Consider the following 13,436-nt stretch of genomic DNA (forward strand, 5'->3'; position numbering starts at 1 on the left):
TGTTGCCAAAATAAACAATTCAGCAAAGAGCAATGGGATATGATCCTTTCTGACCGGGTAGCACAATCAATTAATAAGTTTAGGGAATATTTATCTTTTCACATACAGCTAAAAGACATTGTCGTATTTTATAAACAAAGCAATCATTAAGCAAGCTGCTGTTTGGCATTAAAATGTATCAGTGACATAAAACATTTGAAATGTGAAACAAAACAAAAAATGAAAAACTGTAGAGAAATTTACTTTTTTTTAGAATTATATTAACTCAACATCTAACTAATATCAAAATTACTTTTATTGTCCACCACTCGATTCATATACATCTCTTATTACATATCAGTGAATCTAGAATCCTCCATTCTAAACATACATTGGATCAAAGTTGCTTTGTCTATTATCCCTTCAGCCCTAAGTTGTTTGGAAAAGTAGAGGTTTGAACTATTGAATTTTACAAATGTTTAATTGAATGGATTTGGCAAATAGTTTTTTTTTCCGCAGTTCTATGTTTAGTTTTTTTTTTTTTTTTTTTTTACATTAATTATTTTAGCCACAAATGATCTCCTGATTAGAGCAGACTCTGATCTTCTATCAATCCTCATCCTCCTCAAATTACTTTCGATAATATATCTTAATGCATATCTTAATGGTTTCTGTTCCCCTAAACTTGTTCTCATCATATCTCTTCCTTCATCCACTTCCAAATATCCCCATCCAGGCAATCCATTCATTTATCAGGAGTCCACCAAGGTTCTGGTCTTCGACCTTTCATTATTACTCTTTATACCAACCCCCTTCTTCTTTTTTTGCAAGTTCAGAATTTAGTTTCATTTCAATGCACATGACCCTTATCTCTATCTCTCCTAAAGCCTAGATCTACCCGCTGGATCTCCTTCAACCTTCTCAAACTCAATGAAAAAACAGAGCCTTTTCTTTTTTAATCAACAAAACATATTTTTAATGAACAGCATACAAAAAAAAAACAGTTTGTCAGATTTTAAAGAAACACTTTCAAAATCAGACAAATATATTTCGCATTTCCATAAAATAAAATCAAAACTGGTTATGTTGTAATTAAAAGGAACGTTTTAAAAAGTGTTCAAGCAGCTTATAATTAATCAAACAAGAATTTATGCTCTGACTGTGAGCTTATGGTGAAGGAAACAACTAGACTTTGACACAGAAGCTTAAGGTCCAATGCCAGTCCTTTAGGAAATGATAAATACATATAGCCCTGCTAAATAATGTAGAAATAAATTAATCCAGTTACAAAGAGAAGGGGAACAGATACAAAATGGGATCTTTTAAGGCAGGATTAAACATAAAAATACCTTCAGTGTGTTCTTTATTCTTTTGTCCTAAACAGCAAAAGGATGTTTTTCTCAAATTCTTTTTGAGTTGAGAGAGAGAAAACAACTGCTGTGAAAACAAAAAGAAATCCTCAAGCTTGACAAACTATCAGCTTTTAGCTATTTGATGAATATTAACTGAGAAGAAAGCTTGTCAATATCATAATGATAACTGAGGGTAAAAGCTACGGTAACAGTTAAAACAGAAATAACTAGACTGTTACAGTATATAATAGTAACTGATAGCAAATAACTGCCAACACCTCAAATATCCAATCAAAATTCACAAACTTTAAATGTTTCATACAATATAAACAGTTTATATGTGTGATAAAACATGTATGTTAAATAAATAATAAACATTGTGCAAAAGTCAAGCCATGAAATAAATGAAGCTAAGACGGTATAAAAGTCTAGACGGAAAAGGTAATACTATAAATCTCAATGAAGAAAATAAATAGGTGAGCATCTAACATAGGTCAGTACAGAGTAAGGCCAGTCCATGCACACTGACACCAAGGAGAAGCAGGGGAACCTCTTTAAAGGGGTCTGCTTCCATGTGGAGAACCTCAGAGTCTCTCTGCAGCATCACACCGACCGACCTGAGCAGCTGCTCCGCCTGCTGGAAGACCTGGTTGTCCTGCAGATTGGCAGGAATGTACTGAACAGACAGCTTCCCTCTGCTGTCCTTTAACCCGCGGATCTGTTCAGAACAAATACATGGGATGGGATTTAAAATTAATCAAAATTGTTTCAATCTATAGAAAAAGAGAGAATCCTGGATGTAAGAGCCTGTCAAGGTTTATAAAGATGAAGAAGAGGACTAGTAGAAGCTATGCATGTAAACGCAGGGACCAACACAGGGCAGCCTCTTCCCCCACAGCTAATGGGCCAAGGGATGTGTTTTGTGAATTGAATTCATTGCAATAAAAAAAAAAAAACATTAAAGCACAATAAAAAGGAAATTCCTATTGTTCTACCATATCACACACAAATAATCCAGCTTTATAGCATCCAAACTACATATTCCTGAAGTATTCACACTTTATAAATGTGTTGAAAGAGTCTTTTGTTAGAGTGCCATTAATGGCAGTCCAATGAATACAGCTGGAATTTCATGGCATTCTTTTTATGTTTGAGTAGCACAGGACACAAAACATTAGAAATAAACTCATTGATAACTTAGGCTGCATTTCACTCTGTAGCATAAACATTTTAATTGAATCTCCTTTATATTAAATAAAGAAAACTATTACTTTTACTATTTTTTTTATGCATACATTCAGGATATCAGACTTTCTCAATTAAAATTCTACTCCTACTGATCACAAAATAGATAACATAGATTTTGCCCTAAAATTAGTCTTTTCTTTCAACTGGCAGAGCACTTAAAGCCTTGTGTTAAGTATGGTGGAGGATCTGTGAGTCTGCGGGCCTGTTGCTCTTGCACAGAGCTTGTTCATGGAATAAGGAACATTAGAAATGCAAGTTAATTTAAAAAAAGAGTGCTGCAATAAGTGAAAAAGAAATATTTGTCATTGCAATACTAATAAATACATATGGTCCAATGAACAGAGAAATAGGTTAGCAGTAACGCAATGAACTTATTCTCCATGGCTGGCACAGTACTAAAGCCTATAGAAGAGCTATGGGCCAAGAGCAAGAGAAGGCGGTGCGTAGGTGGCTCCATCTAAACAATCTAAACAAGTTTATTTAAGTAAAATTAGATCAACAAACCAGGGCATCAAAGCCTTTCAGAAAATCAGGTCGGCAGCTGCTCAAAATGTTCAGCGTCTCGTCAGGCAGCTCTAAGAACAAAAATCATGCAGCACGGTTAGAAATTATGATATAAAGGCAAATTGTAATCTCAGTTGGGATTTTTTTATGCGTTAAGATTTTGCTCACCCTCCATGGCACTGACCAGGCCGTAAAATAGGTCCAGGTGTAAAGAGGGGCAAGTCGGGCCGTCTTCAGAGAGGCAGCATGATTCCATCAGATCCACGATGGGAAGGGAATTTGTCTCCTTCTCATTGATGATGGGGGTTTGCACATCGCACAATTTCTCCAGCTAACAGAAATAAAGATTGAGCAGACTGAGGAGAAAAACTTCATCAACTGATAATGATTGTTAATTTTCCTCCTCAAAGGTAGTGAACTTAAAGTAATACTCCTGGGAAGTCACTTCTTACACAATTGTTCTTGTGCAGTTAGGAAATAATGAAAAGTCCAAAGAAGTGATGGTGTGTGACAGGCTAGTGTGAACCTCACCATGTTCTGCATGAAGCATAGAGCGGCCCTGTCCCTCAGAACCTCTTGGAGCTTCTCTACTAAGCCGCGTCGAGTAGACTGGGGGAGTTCTGCCAGACGAGAAAGGTCCGTCTCTGGCCCTCCTGCAAGATCCCAGATGGTGTATCTCTTATTAACATAACTTGAATTTCAAGAATCAGTTTTTATGAAATAACTTTCAATGAACAATTCATCAAATGTACTTTCTGCATTCCTTTCCTTTCCCCTTTCAAAGGAAGGGAAGCTTCATCCTTGCTAATGGTTTCACTTCTTTGCGTCGACAGCTTTATTCGTTTCTGTAATTGTGAGAAATCGGGAATTACCATGGCGCAAGTCCTGGCCATCCACTGAGTCAAAGCAATCATGAAACGGTATTGAGTCGCTCTTGAAGCCTCCAGTGGTGCCGGGTTGGAGGCGTATATCTGAGAAATGAAAAACACACTATGAGGATGTTTGGGGATTAAAATCCCCAATTTCATCAAAACAAAGCCATCTCCTCTTGGTGGTTTTCAAAAGTTTCATCCTATGAACAAAAACCTGCACACATCTCAGAGATTCCATCTTAATTCAGGTTATTGAAGTTTTTTTTTTTTTGATTGAATCATTCCTTATCGGATAATCAAAGGAAAGAATGAATAAAAACCTAAATGCACTATGAAAAACAATCAGAATAGCCTGTAAATACAGGAAAGCAGCTGTAGTGTTGCATAAATAGATCTGCGCTCCTGTCGTATTTACAGGAGGCTTAGTTCTGCTGATATCACCCTCATAAGATAACTGCAAACCATACAGAGACAATGTTGTTGAAGAAAATGCAAACAAAGAAGAAAGTCAAGGAAACCCCCTTAATATCTAAGATAAAGACTTTTAAAAAACAGCAGTGTTTATGAGAGAACCTCATTTTCCTTGAACATTTTTTGTTTGCACACAAAGCCACACATTCAAACCCTCACCATAGTGTCCGTTCTTTTCAATCTCCAGCTCCATTGTGCTGTATGCAATCACGGTGCCAGGGGGGATCTCCAAGGAAACGTCTTTGTCCACTTCAAAGAGGTCAATGTCCTTTCCACTAACCTTCAAACGCATCATCAACACATGAACTAAGTTTTGTATCTGATGTTAATATAAAAGCGGCGTGGCTGACCTTCAGGGATCTTCCCAGCAAGCTGAACAGCTTCAGCACACCTTTAAAGGTATACTGCTGCTTTTTCGTCAGGTTGATGGAGCACGGGTTGGTGGTGACGATCCGCTCTTTCACCACGGTCAGAACTTCAGTGTGCTTCTGAAATTGCTGCACTAGAACATGTTGCATATCCACTAATCTGAGGTTGAGAAATTAAAGTAAAATACTTTTAGATTTGACATCCAGACACCTGCCTGGGACAAAAAAAATATGGAAGAGACTGAAAACCTGCTCTTTGAGTCCTCCAACAGCTTTTTCACATCCAGCTCCTCTTTTTTCAGCTTTCCAAAACAAAACTCCAGCCTGGAAAAACCAAGACTCTCCAAAGAGAGGTTTGCGGGGCCGGCCTCGGTGTCCAACTTCCCAGAGTGCTCGCCCTTGAACGTCCCCTTGTAGGTTAGGAATTCTGTCTCAGTCACTGCTGGGAGAAAAACCCAAAAACAGAGAGTTGGGAGGAGACCAGGGTAGCTGATAACCTTTTAAGCTTAGGAGCCAGAAGCAGTTTGTTATGGTCTGTAATCAGGGGCGGATTTAGGAAATTTGGGGCCCTAGGCAAAGACAGGCAGGGGGCCCCCTGAGAAGAAAACCCATAAAACAGACCCATTCTACAGATAGAGAAATGTTAATAGAATAGACATCCATTATTTGTTCTAGGTTTTGTCCCTCTCTTCTTGTCCCTTTTTCCTCTCTATTTATCAGCGTTCTGATGGCATTTTAGCCAAAGGATTTTTATCAAAAACATAATTAATGTGCACAAATAAGGATTAGTTGTATTAACCATACATGGAAACAGAGTTTTATGGGGCCCCCAGGAACTTGGGGCCCTAGGCAACTGCCTAGTATTGCCTAATGGTAAATCCCCCCCTGTCTGTAATTCAGGAGCATCTTCTCTCACAAAATAAACATCAGCACTGTCCATTCAAAAGGAGATAAACAAGTAAACTTGTATAGGTATGCACCTGGATAACCTTTTACGATGGGGTGATCATAAAGGCTACATATGTTCCCGTTCAAAGCAAAGGATGTATTTTTTGCGCAGGCTGAGGATGTTTGGTAAGCCAGACTGATATGTGTAGAACTGAGTTGAGTTCTTGTTGTAAGCCTGAAAACTCAGATCTCACATCAATTCAGGTTGCAGCGCAAGGTTAGGTGTTTGGTGTCAATCAGAACATATTGTTTTTATTTTATCTGGCAGTGATGGAGAGTCATCAGGTTGGAGATGACGGCATGGCTCGGCAGATTGCTACTGTATGAAGGTGATGTGGAGGACAGAGAAGCTCTCCCTTTAGTCCATCTATGAGCAGTCTGTACTTAGTCTGTACTGCTGGACCCGTCTCACATCCTTCATGAGGAATACGAGCTCTTGCCTTATAGCAAAGGTTCAGAATCCCAAAAACCAAACCGCTTTAAATACATTTTTATATCCACCTCCATTTAACATTTTATATCAAAACTTAAATCTATCTTTTTTCCTTATTTTAAATTCTTATGAGTCTGTATGTAGCCTGTGTGTGCATTTTTTGTTGATATTTGTTTCTATATGTATTTATCTAATGAAAGCTACTACTATGCACTGCACACCTGGGTGCATGACAAATTTATTCTATTCTATTCACCACCATTTTTTTCTCTCTGAACAGATGTCTGTGGATCAGTCAAAATGAATGATAAGAAAATAGCAGATATGCGCATATACTTTGAGAAAATGCCCACTTTCATCTCTCCAGGGGTCATCAATCAAACTGACATAAGGGCTGATTCCAGTATAAATATCATAAAGTAGTCATTGATCAATCACAGGTAGATTGTGAAGTAAAGACGCACACACCACACTTTGTATTTTTCATCTGCTTTTATAAAGATAATTTATTGAATCTTATCTAACCTGCAAAGCATTGCTGAGTATTCATGACCTGAATGCTCTTCATAATCTTAGGTAATAAATGGAGAATTATTTTGGCTGATCCATCCTTTATGGGAACAATTCTCCCTTTTAACATCTGCAGAGAGATACAAATTGCCATATTGTTGATGAAAAGTGAAAAAAAAATCCTTTAGTGCTGCTGCTATTAGCCTGGTGAATCCACAGTCCACATTATGAGGACTAATAGAGAATCATCTTTGTGTGGCTGTTTTTATGTTTTTTATTTTTTTTGTAGGATCAGAGAATCTCTGCAGCTCCCCCAAAGTTCCACATCTCAGGTGGAGGACAGTTGATCGGACAGCCATTACTTATGCACTCTGCAGACCTTGATGTCATGGAAAACAATTTTTTTTAAAGAAATCCATAGAAGGTCTTGTTAGCAGTTTACTACCATACCATAAAAGCCTCGTAGTGAAGACCAAACTTAAAAGAGTAAAAAAAAAAATAGGCATTGCATGCCTTGTAAATCCACATCCTGAAGGTTAAACACGGTGGTGAAAGCATCATGATGTGGGAATTTTGAATTTTCAGCAGGACAGGAAAGGTGGTCAGTGCTAAAGGGAAGATGGATGAAGGTAAACTGCTAACAGCTACAAAAGACCACAGCCTGGGGTGGAGGTTGGTGGTAGTGAGCTTTATTTTTTTTTTTTTTAAAGCAGTTCTTGTTTCTCCAGTATTTAATAATTTTAATAAAAGCATCCTGCTAACATAGATCATGCTGTTCACTTTGTTATTTCTCACATTGAGCCTCTGCATGCACACCTACCAGGTCTGAGCACCTGGTTACCCTGCAGCAGATCGCCCAGGCTGAAATCTGTCGGCTGGTACTTGGGCCTCTGCCACATCAAGACGCGGTTGCGCTTGACGACGATTGCCATGGGGAGCAGTTTGTGGGAGTCATTTACTCGGGAAACGTGGATGAGGCTTCCCTCTGGGTCAACCTGACGGACGAATTTGGCAGTGGCCTTGGAAAACATGGCCTCAGCAGAAACAGCTGAAAGAGATTTTTGGTTTATTATTGTTCTTGTTTCATTTTCAGCAGAAAGGCAAACATTCCTAAGGGGATTTTTTTTTTTTTTTTTTAAGCAACTAAAACTTAGCAACAGTTTTGCCTGTTCGTCTCACCGACTAGCAAGTCTGATGTCTAATGTAAGGCTGTGGTATTTCAGGTGCAAATGTTTATTAATATTATGTATTTAGGTTATGATGGATTGATAGCAGTGAGGAAGTCCCCTGGATCATTGCAATCATTACACACACTTACTACTGTGGGGCTCAGACATCATGGCTTTAATTTTTAAAGTACCAGGAGGAGGCAGAGGGAAATGATCAGCAGCATCTGTGACTGTGTTGGACAGAAGAATGCATGAACTAAACAACAGATCAGAACTCAGGTTGGACGCCAGCAGGCGGTGAAGTTGGAATGAAGTTTGATCTTCCATCAGTTAAAAAATGAAAGAATGAACTCTAATCCTCTGGGGTTTCCACGTGTGGAGTCACTGGGGTAAATATTTAAAGAGTTGTTGTAGCATTGATGCCAAACATTTCCTTCTCCTACAACTCGAGCTCCAAAGGCTCAGATGTACGGTTTGTGAATATTTCATGTTGCTTTTGTTTATTGTGATCTGAACCGAGGGGGGGAGGAATGTTGACAAAAATTACTTATTTTACTTTTTAACAATTTTCTTTTGACTTCTTAAAGTCAAATCTAATCCAATTGTATTTGTTAAGCACTTAAAAACAACCACAACCGACTAAATTGCTATACAGAAAAAATAGTAAATAGATAAATAAAGCATAAAACAGTAGATTAAAAAACAGCTAACACATGGGTAAAAATAACATTCACATAATTAAATCAATAAAATTGGATAAAATATACAGGGAATAAAAGATAAAAAGATAAATAATTAAAATAAAGTCCTGATCTGAATCTGTAGAGATATCTTAGGATCAGGGTGATGGAAAGGAAGGACTTGAAACCCATCAGAAACATTTTGTTGTTTAAAAAAAAATAAAGAAAATGTAGATATTATAAATTGGTTTGTTTGCTTTAAGGCCATGAAAAGTTTAGTTTGTTTTCTTTCATTCGACGCTGAGAATAAATATAAACAAAGTTAAATAGAATTACATTTTTTAAAACAACATACCGGTATTTGGGTATGTGTCTTGGACAGTAAGCAGCGCCCATTTTAAACATCTCCACTATTTATAACCACTGAATTACATTTACAAACAAGCCTTATTCCCCCACAGAAACCCCAAACTTTCCCCTGACCAGCCTGGAGACCAAACCTTGACTCGGATTTGGAAATTAAATCAGAGTATATCTGGAGCACTGCCTGGAAAAGGAGGGACAGATGTAAACAAGTCTTCCCAAAAAGTTATTAATAGTTAAGCTCCAAATAGAGACGCTTACCTTAAACACAGAGGAATTTAGAGCCCGTCCTGAATGTGGAACTACAAAGAGAGTCTCTGAGGATGCCAGGTTAGACAGAAATAGGCAACTTGGAGCCAAAAGTATGAGGCTTCCTGCAGAGGTTCAGGTCTGATCTGATCTGAGCTGGAAGGGGCTAGAGATGAGATGGTGGAGGAAGGAGTGCCTGGTTTACAGTGAGTGACCGCCCCTGCTCTGCTCCTCCGCCCACTGGACTTAATTATGATAATATGAACCAAGTGATGTTTGAGTCTGTGCTCCCGATCAGGGCAAGAACAGACTTGCCTTACAGATTTTAAGTTATTGAAATGTTCATGACTAAATTTATTCTGTTCTAGACTCTGTTCTTATTGCACACGATGGTGCCTACAGACAGACAGACAGACAGACAGACAGACAGACAGACAGACAGACAGACAGACAGACAGACAGACAGACAGACAGACAGACAGACAGACAGACAGATAGATAGATAGATAGATAGATAGATAGATAGATAGATAGATAGATAGATAGATAGATAGATAGATAGATAGATATATAGATAGATAGATAGATCAGTAACACTGGAGAGGGAAACTTTTGGAAGCCTTCCTTTCCTCCGTGATATTTTCTTGTTCAAAACTACATCCATATCATAAGGTGTTTCATTCATATAAAAAAGGTTCCCCTGTTTGTTGCATAAAGAATTGAAGAAAACACAGTAATCCCCCCAGTTTTTGGTCTAGTTCTGTTTTGAAGCGGAAACTGGGCCAGGTGTTGCAGTGATGCCACCGCTGCTATATGGCACACCACACGTGGGGCGTTTGTGGTCTGATTTATTTGGGTTATGTTATATGAGGGCTGATTTAGGTTATACGTTTATGTTACCCATCACAAGTATGAGCTTCTCAAATAATAATTTATACCTTCAATAAAAACTCTCACATTTAATTGTTCTTTTATATTATGTGACTTAACTTTTATAGTGTCACACACATAAATATATGTCATATGTATATATGTCATGATTCTGCTCTTTCTGGGCGTTTTGGTTCTGTTTATGTTTTCTTTTTGAGTTTTTAAGTTATGTTTTAGCGTATGTCATTCTTTGTTTTCTAGGTAATTGGTTTCATTTCCATTTAGTATCTTTCTAGTTGTTTTCTGGTTATAATTGAGTTTGCATGTGTTTCTTGTTTATTTTCTGTTGCCCCCTTATGCCAGTTTCCTTTCCTCTTGTCCAGGGGTCTTCAATGTTTTCCAGGCCAAGGACCCCCAAACTGATGGCAAGATGGAGCTGGGACCCCCCAATTATATATATGGTATGAAATTGTGTTATATCAAACTGGTCCTATAGTCACTCTATTACAGATGGAGTCATGTAACCAAAGTAATTTCACCCTGGGTTTATTAAAGTATTTCTGATTCAGATTCCTGGTTGATGGGACAGGTGTTGTGAATGAAATGGTGCCCTGCTTAAAAGAGCTCCTGTGTGACGCTGAATGTGTGCATTGATGACTGAAAGATATCTTCTGCCTCCATACAGTGTGTTGAATTCATGTTCATGAGTATTTAAAGACATTTCAATCAGAGGAAAAAATTGCAGTGGGGAATATAAAAAAAGTCTAATCAACCAAAACTTTTGAAACCCCCATGCAGTACCTCTGCGGACCCCCCTGTTTAAGACCTCCGCTCTAGCTCCCTCCTGTCCACACCTGCTCCCAATCAGCCAATTACTCTAATCTTTGTTATGTATTCACACTACTTCTACAGTTTCTGTTTACTTACTGCAAGGAAGTAAGTTTATCACTGCTTGATTCTCTTCATTCTCTCCTTATTGCATGTGCTCCCCTTTGTTCTGGATCCTGTGTTCCTTGATTGGTTATTTCTGGAATTATGCTTCTTTTGCCACCGTTTGTTATCAAATCTGCAAGAAAACACCTCAGGTTCTGTCTCTGTATTTGAGTCCTCTACAAACCACCACTCAAAATGACCAAAAAAAAAAATAAATAATATATATAAATATATATATATGTCTGAAAAAGGGTTTAGATATGATATAGAATTGCTTCTGTGTTTCACAGAAAACTAATTCATGTAGGGGTGTGTAGACTTCTTGTATACAGTGTGCTTCAGTTACTAAGCTTGTTTTAGTTCTGCTGATTTTTATTTAAGTTTGGATTTTGCTGCCTTTGTATCTAAATAGTTGGTGAGATCAGATCAATATTACAGGTGCTGGTCATAAAATTAGAATATCATGAAAAAGTAGATTGATTTCAGTAATTCCATTTAAAAAGTGAAACTTGTATATTATATTCATACATTACATACAAACTCATATATTTCAGATGTTTATTTTGTTTAATTTTGATGATTACAAATGACAACAAATGAAAATCTCAAATTCATCATATCAGAAAATTAGAATATTACTGAAGACCAATAAAAACAAAGGATTTATAGAAATGTTGGCCAACTGAAAAGTATGAACATGAAAAGTATGAGCATGTACAGCACTCAGTATTTAGTTGGGCCTCCTTTGGCCTGTATTACTGCAGCAATGCGGCGTGGCATGGAGTCGATCAGTCTGTGGCACTGCTCAGGTGTTATGATAGCCCAGGTTGCTCTAATAGTGGCTTTTAGCTCTTCTGAATTGTTGGGTCTGGTGTATTGCATCTTCTTCTTCACAATACCCCATAGATTTTCTATGGGGTTAAGGTCAGGAGAGTTTGCTGGCCAATTAAGAACAGGGATACCATGGTCCTTCAACCAGGTACTGGTAGCTTTGGCACTGTGTGCAGGTGCCAAGTCCTGTTGGAAAATGAAATCTGCATCTCCAAAAAGTTGGTCAGCTGCAGGAAGCATGAAGTGCTCTAAAACTTCCTGGTATGTGGCTGCGTTGACCCTGGACCTCAGAAAACACAATGGACCAACACCAGCAGATGACATGGCACCCCAAACCATCACTGACTGTGGAAACTTTACACTGGACTTCAAGCAACGTGGATGAAGTGCCTCTCTTCTTTTCCTCCAGACTCTGGGACCTTGATTTCCAAAGGAAATGCAAAATTTACTTTCATCAGAGAACATGACTTTGGACCACTCACCAGCAGTCCAGTCCTGTTTCTCTTTAGCCCAGGCAAGACGCTTCTGACGCTGTCTGTGGTTCAAGAGTGGCTTGACACAAGGAATGCGACAGCAGAAACCCATGTCTTTCATACGTCTGTGTGTGGTGGTTCTTGAAGCACTCACTCCAGCTGCAGTCCACTCTTTGTGAATCTCCCCCACATTTTTGAATGGGTTTTGTTTCACAATCCTCTCCAGGGTGCGGTTATCTCTCTTGCTTGTACACTTTTTTCGACCACATCTTTTCCTTCCCTTCGCCTCTCTATTAATGTGCTTGGACACTGAGCTCTGTGAACAGCCAGCCTCTTTAGCGATGACCTTTTGTGTCTTGCCCTCCTTGTGCAAGGTGTCGATGGTCGTCTTTTGGACAACTGTCAAGTCAGCAGTCTTCCCCATGATTGTGTAGCCTATAGAACTAGACTGAAAGACCATTTAAAGGCTTTTGCAGGTGGTTTGAGTTAATTAGCTGATTAGAGTGTGGCACCAGGGGCCATCAATTTTGAACCTTTTCACAATATTCTAATTTTCTGATATGATGAATTTGAGATTTTCATTTGCTGTCATTTGTAATCATCAAAATTAAACAAAATAAACATCTGAAATATATGAGTTTGTATGTAATGTATGAATATAATATACAAGTTTCACTTTTTAAATGGAATTACTGAAATCAATCTACTTTTTCATGATATTCTAATTTTATGACCAGCACCTGTAAGTCTTATATCAAGCATAAATGAAAGACGTGTTAATTTTGGTTTTACAGTTCAAGCTGTGGATTTAAGTCTAGGTCTACCCTAGTGACAGAAAAAAAAACATACAGATGTTCTGTGGTTTTAGCAACAGAAATGCTTCCTGTACGAGTGCTGAGTGTTTCACCACATTATTTTTAATTGCAATATGAAAATGGTTTCTGATAATTGTTTATTTTGTGCTGATTTCAAACATATAATAATAAGCAAATATATCTTATCGAACGTTTGGATTTATATATTTAAGTTTCCTTAGATTTAAATTAGGCCACAGAGATCCTACATGGTTTTCATGTTTCATTAGAATGTGTTGCTCTATCACATCAAATTCATATAAAATCCAATGAAGTTTGAGGTTGTAGTAGCAAACGAAAGATTTTTATGAGCCTTACAAAAAAAGGCT

General features: G+C 38.0%; 1 protein-coding gene across 2 annotated transcripts; it reads right to left on the reverse strand.

The window, feature by feature from the left end:
• Nucleotides 1-1,002: 1,002 nt before the first annotated feature.
• Nucleotides 1,003-9,415, reverse strand: LOC119779548 (gasdermin-E-like). Of its 2 annotated transcripts, none has more exons than XM_038279227.1 (10): nt 9,159-9,415; nt 7,506-7,733; nt 5,044-5,233; nt 4,777-4,954; nt 4,586-4,706; nt 3,956-4,054; nt 3,615-3,736; nt 3,252-3,414; nt 3,084-3,154; nt 1,003-2,049 (listed from the first exon to the last, which is right to left on the reverse strand). In XM_038279227.1, exons 2-10 carry the CDS (start codon nt 7,714-7,716, stop codon nt 1,816-1,818), a joined length of 1,389 nt encoding a protein of 462 aa, XP_038135155.1. In that variant the 5' UTR covers nt 7,717-7,733; nt 9,159-9,415; the 3' UTR covers nt 1,003-1,815. The 2 variants fall into 2 exon arrangements, with proteins under 2 accessions (XP_038135155.1, XP_038135154.1); XM_038279226.1 differs by having other exon boundaries at nt 5,044-5,236; nt 9,159-9,408.
• Between the last annotated feature and the right edge of the window lie 4,021 nt (nt 9,416-13,436).

The sequence above is a fragment of the Cyprinodon tularosa genome, unplaced genomic scaffold (assembly GCF_016077235.1).
Source record: "Cyprinodon tularosa strain WSP-4 unplaced genomic scaffold, ASM1607723v1 ctg149, whole genome shotgun sequence".
NCBI lineage: Eukaryota > Metazoa > Chordata > Actinopteri > Cyprinodontiformes > Cyprinodontidae > Cyprinodon > Cyprinodon tularosa.

What these genes read in the sequence shown, in the direction of transcription:
- LOC119779548 (XM_038279226.1), bottom strand. Translation starts at nt 7,716, where the DNA reads ATGTTTTCCAAGGCCACTGCCAAATTCGTCCGTCAGGTTGACCCAGAG. An exon ending in TGCTGGGAAGATCCCTGAAG is followed by an intron (nt 4,707 to 4,776) that starts GTCAGCCACGCC and finishes ATGCGTTTGAAG; the next exon opens with GTTAGTGGAAAGGACATTGA. An exon ending in TGAAAGGCTTTGATGCCCTG is followed by an intron (nt 2,050 to 3,083) that starts GTTTGTTGATCT and finishes TGTTCTGAACAG; the next exon opens with ATCCGCGGGTTAAAGGACAG.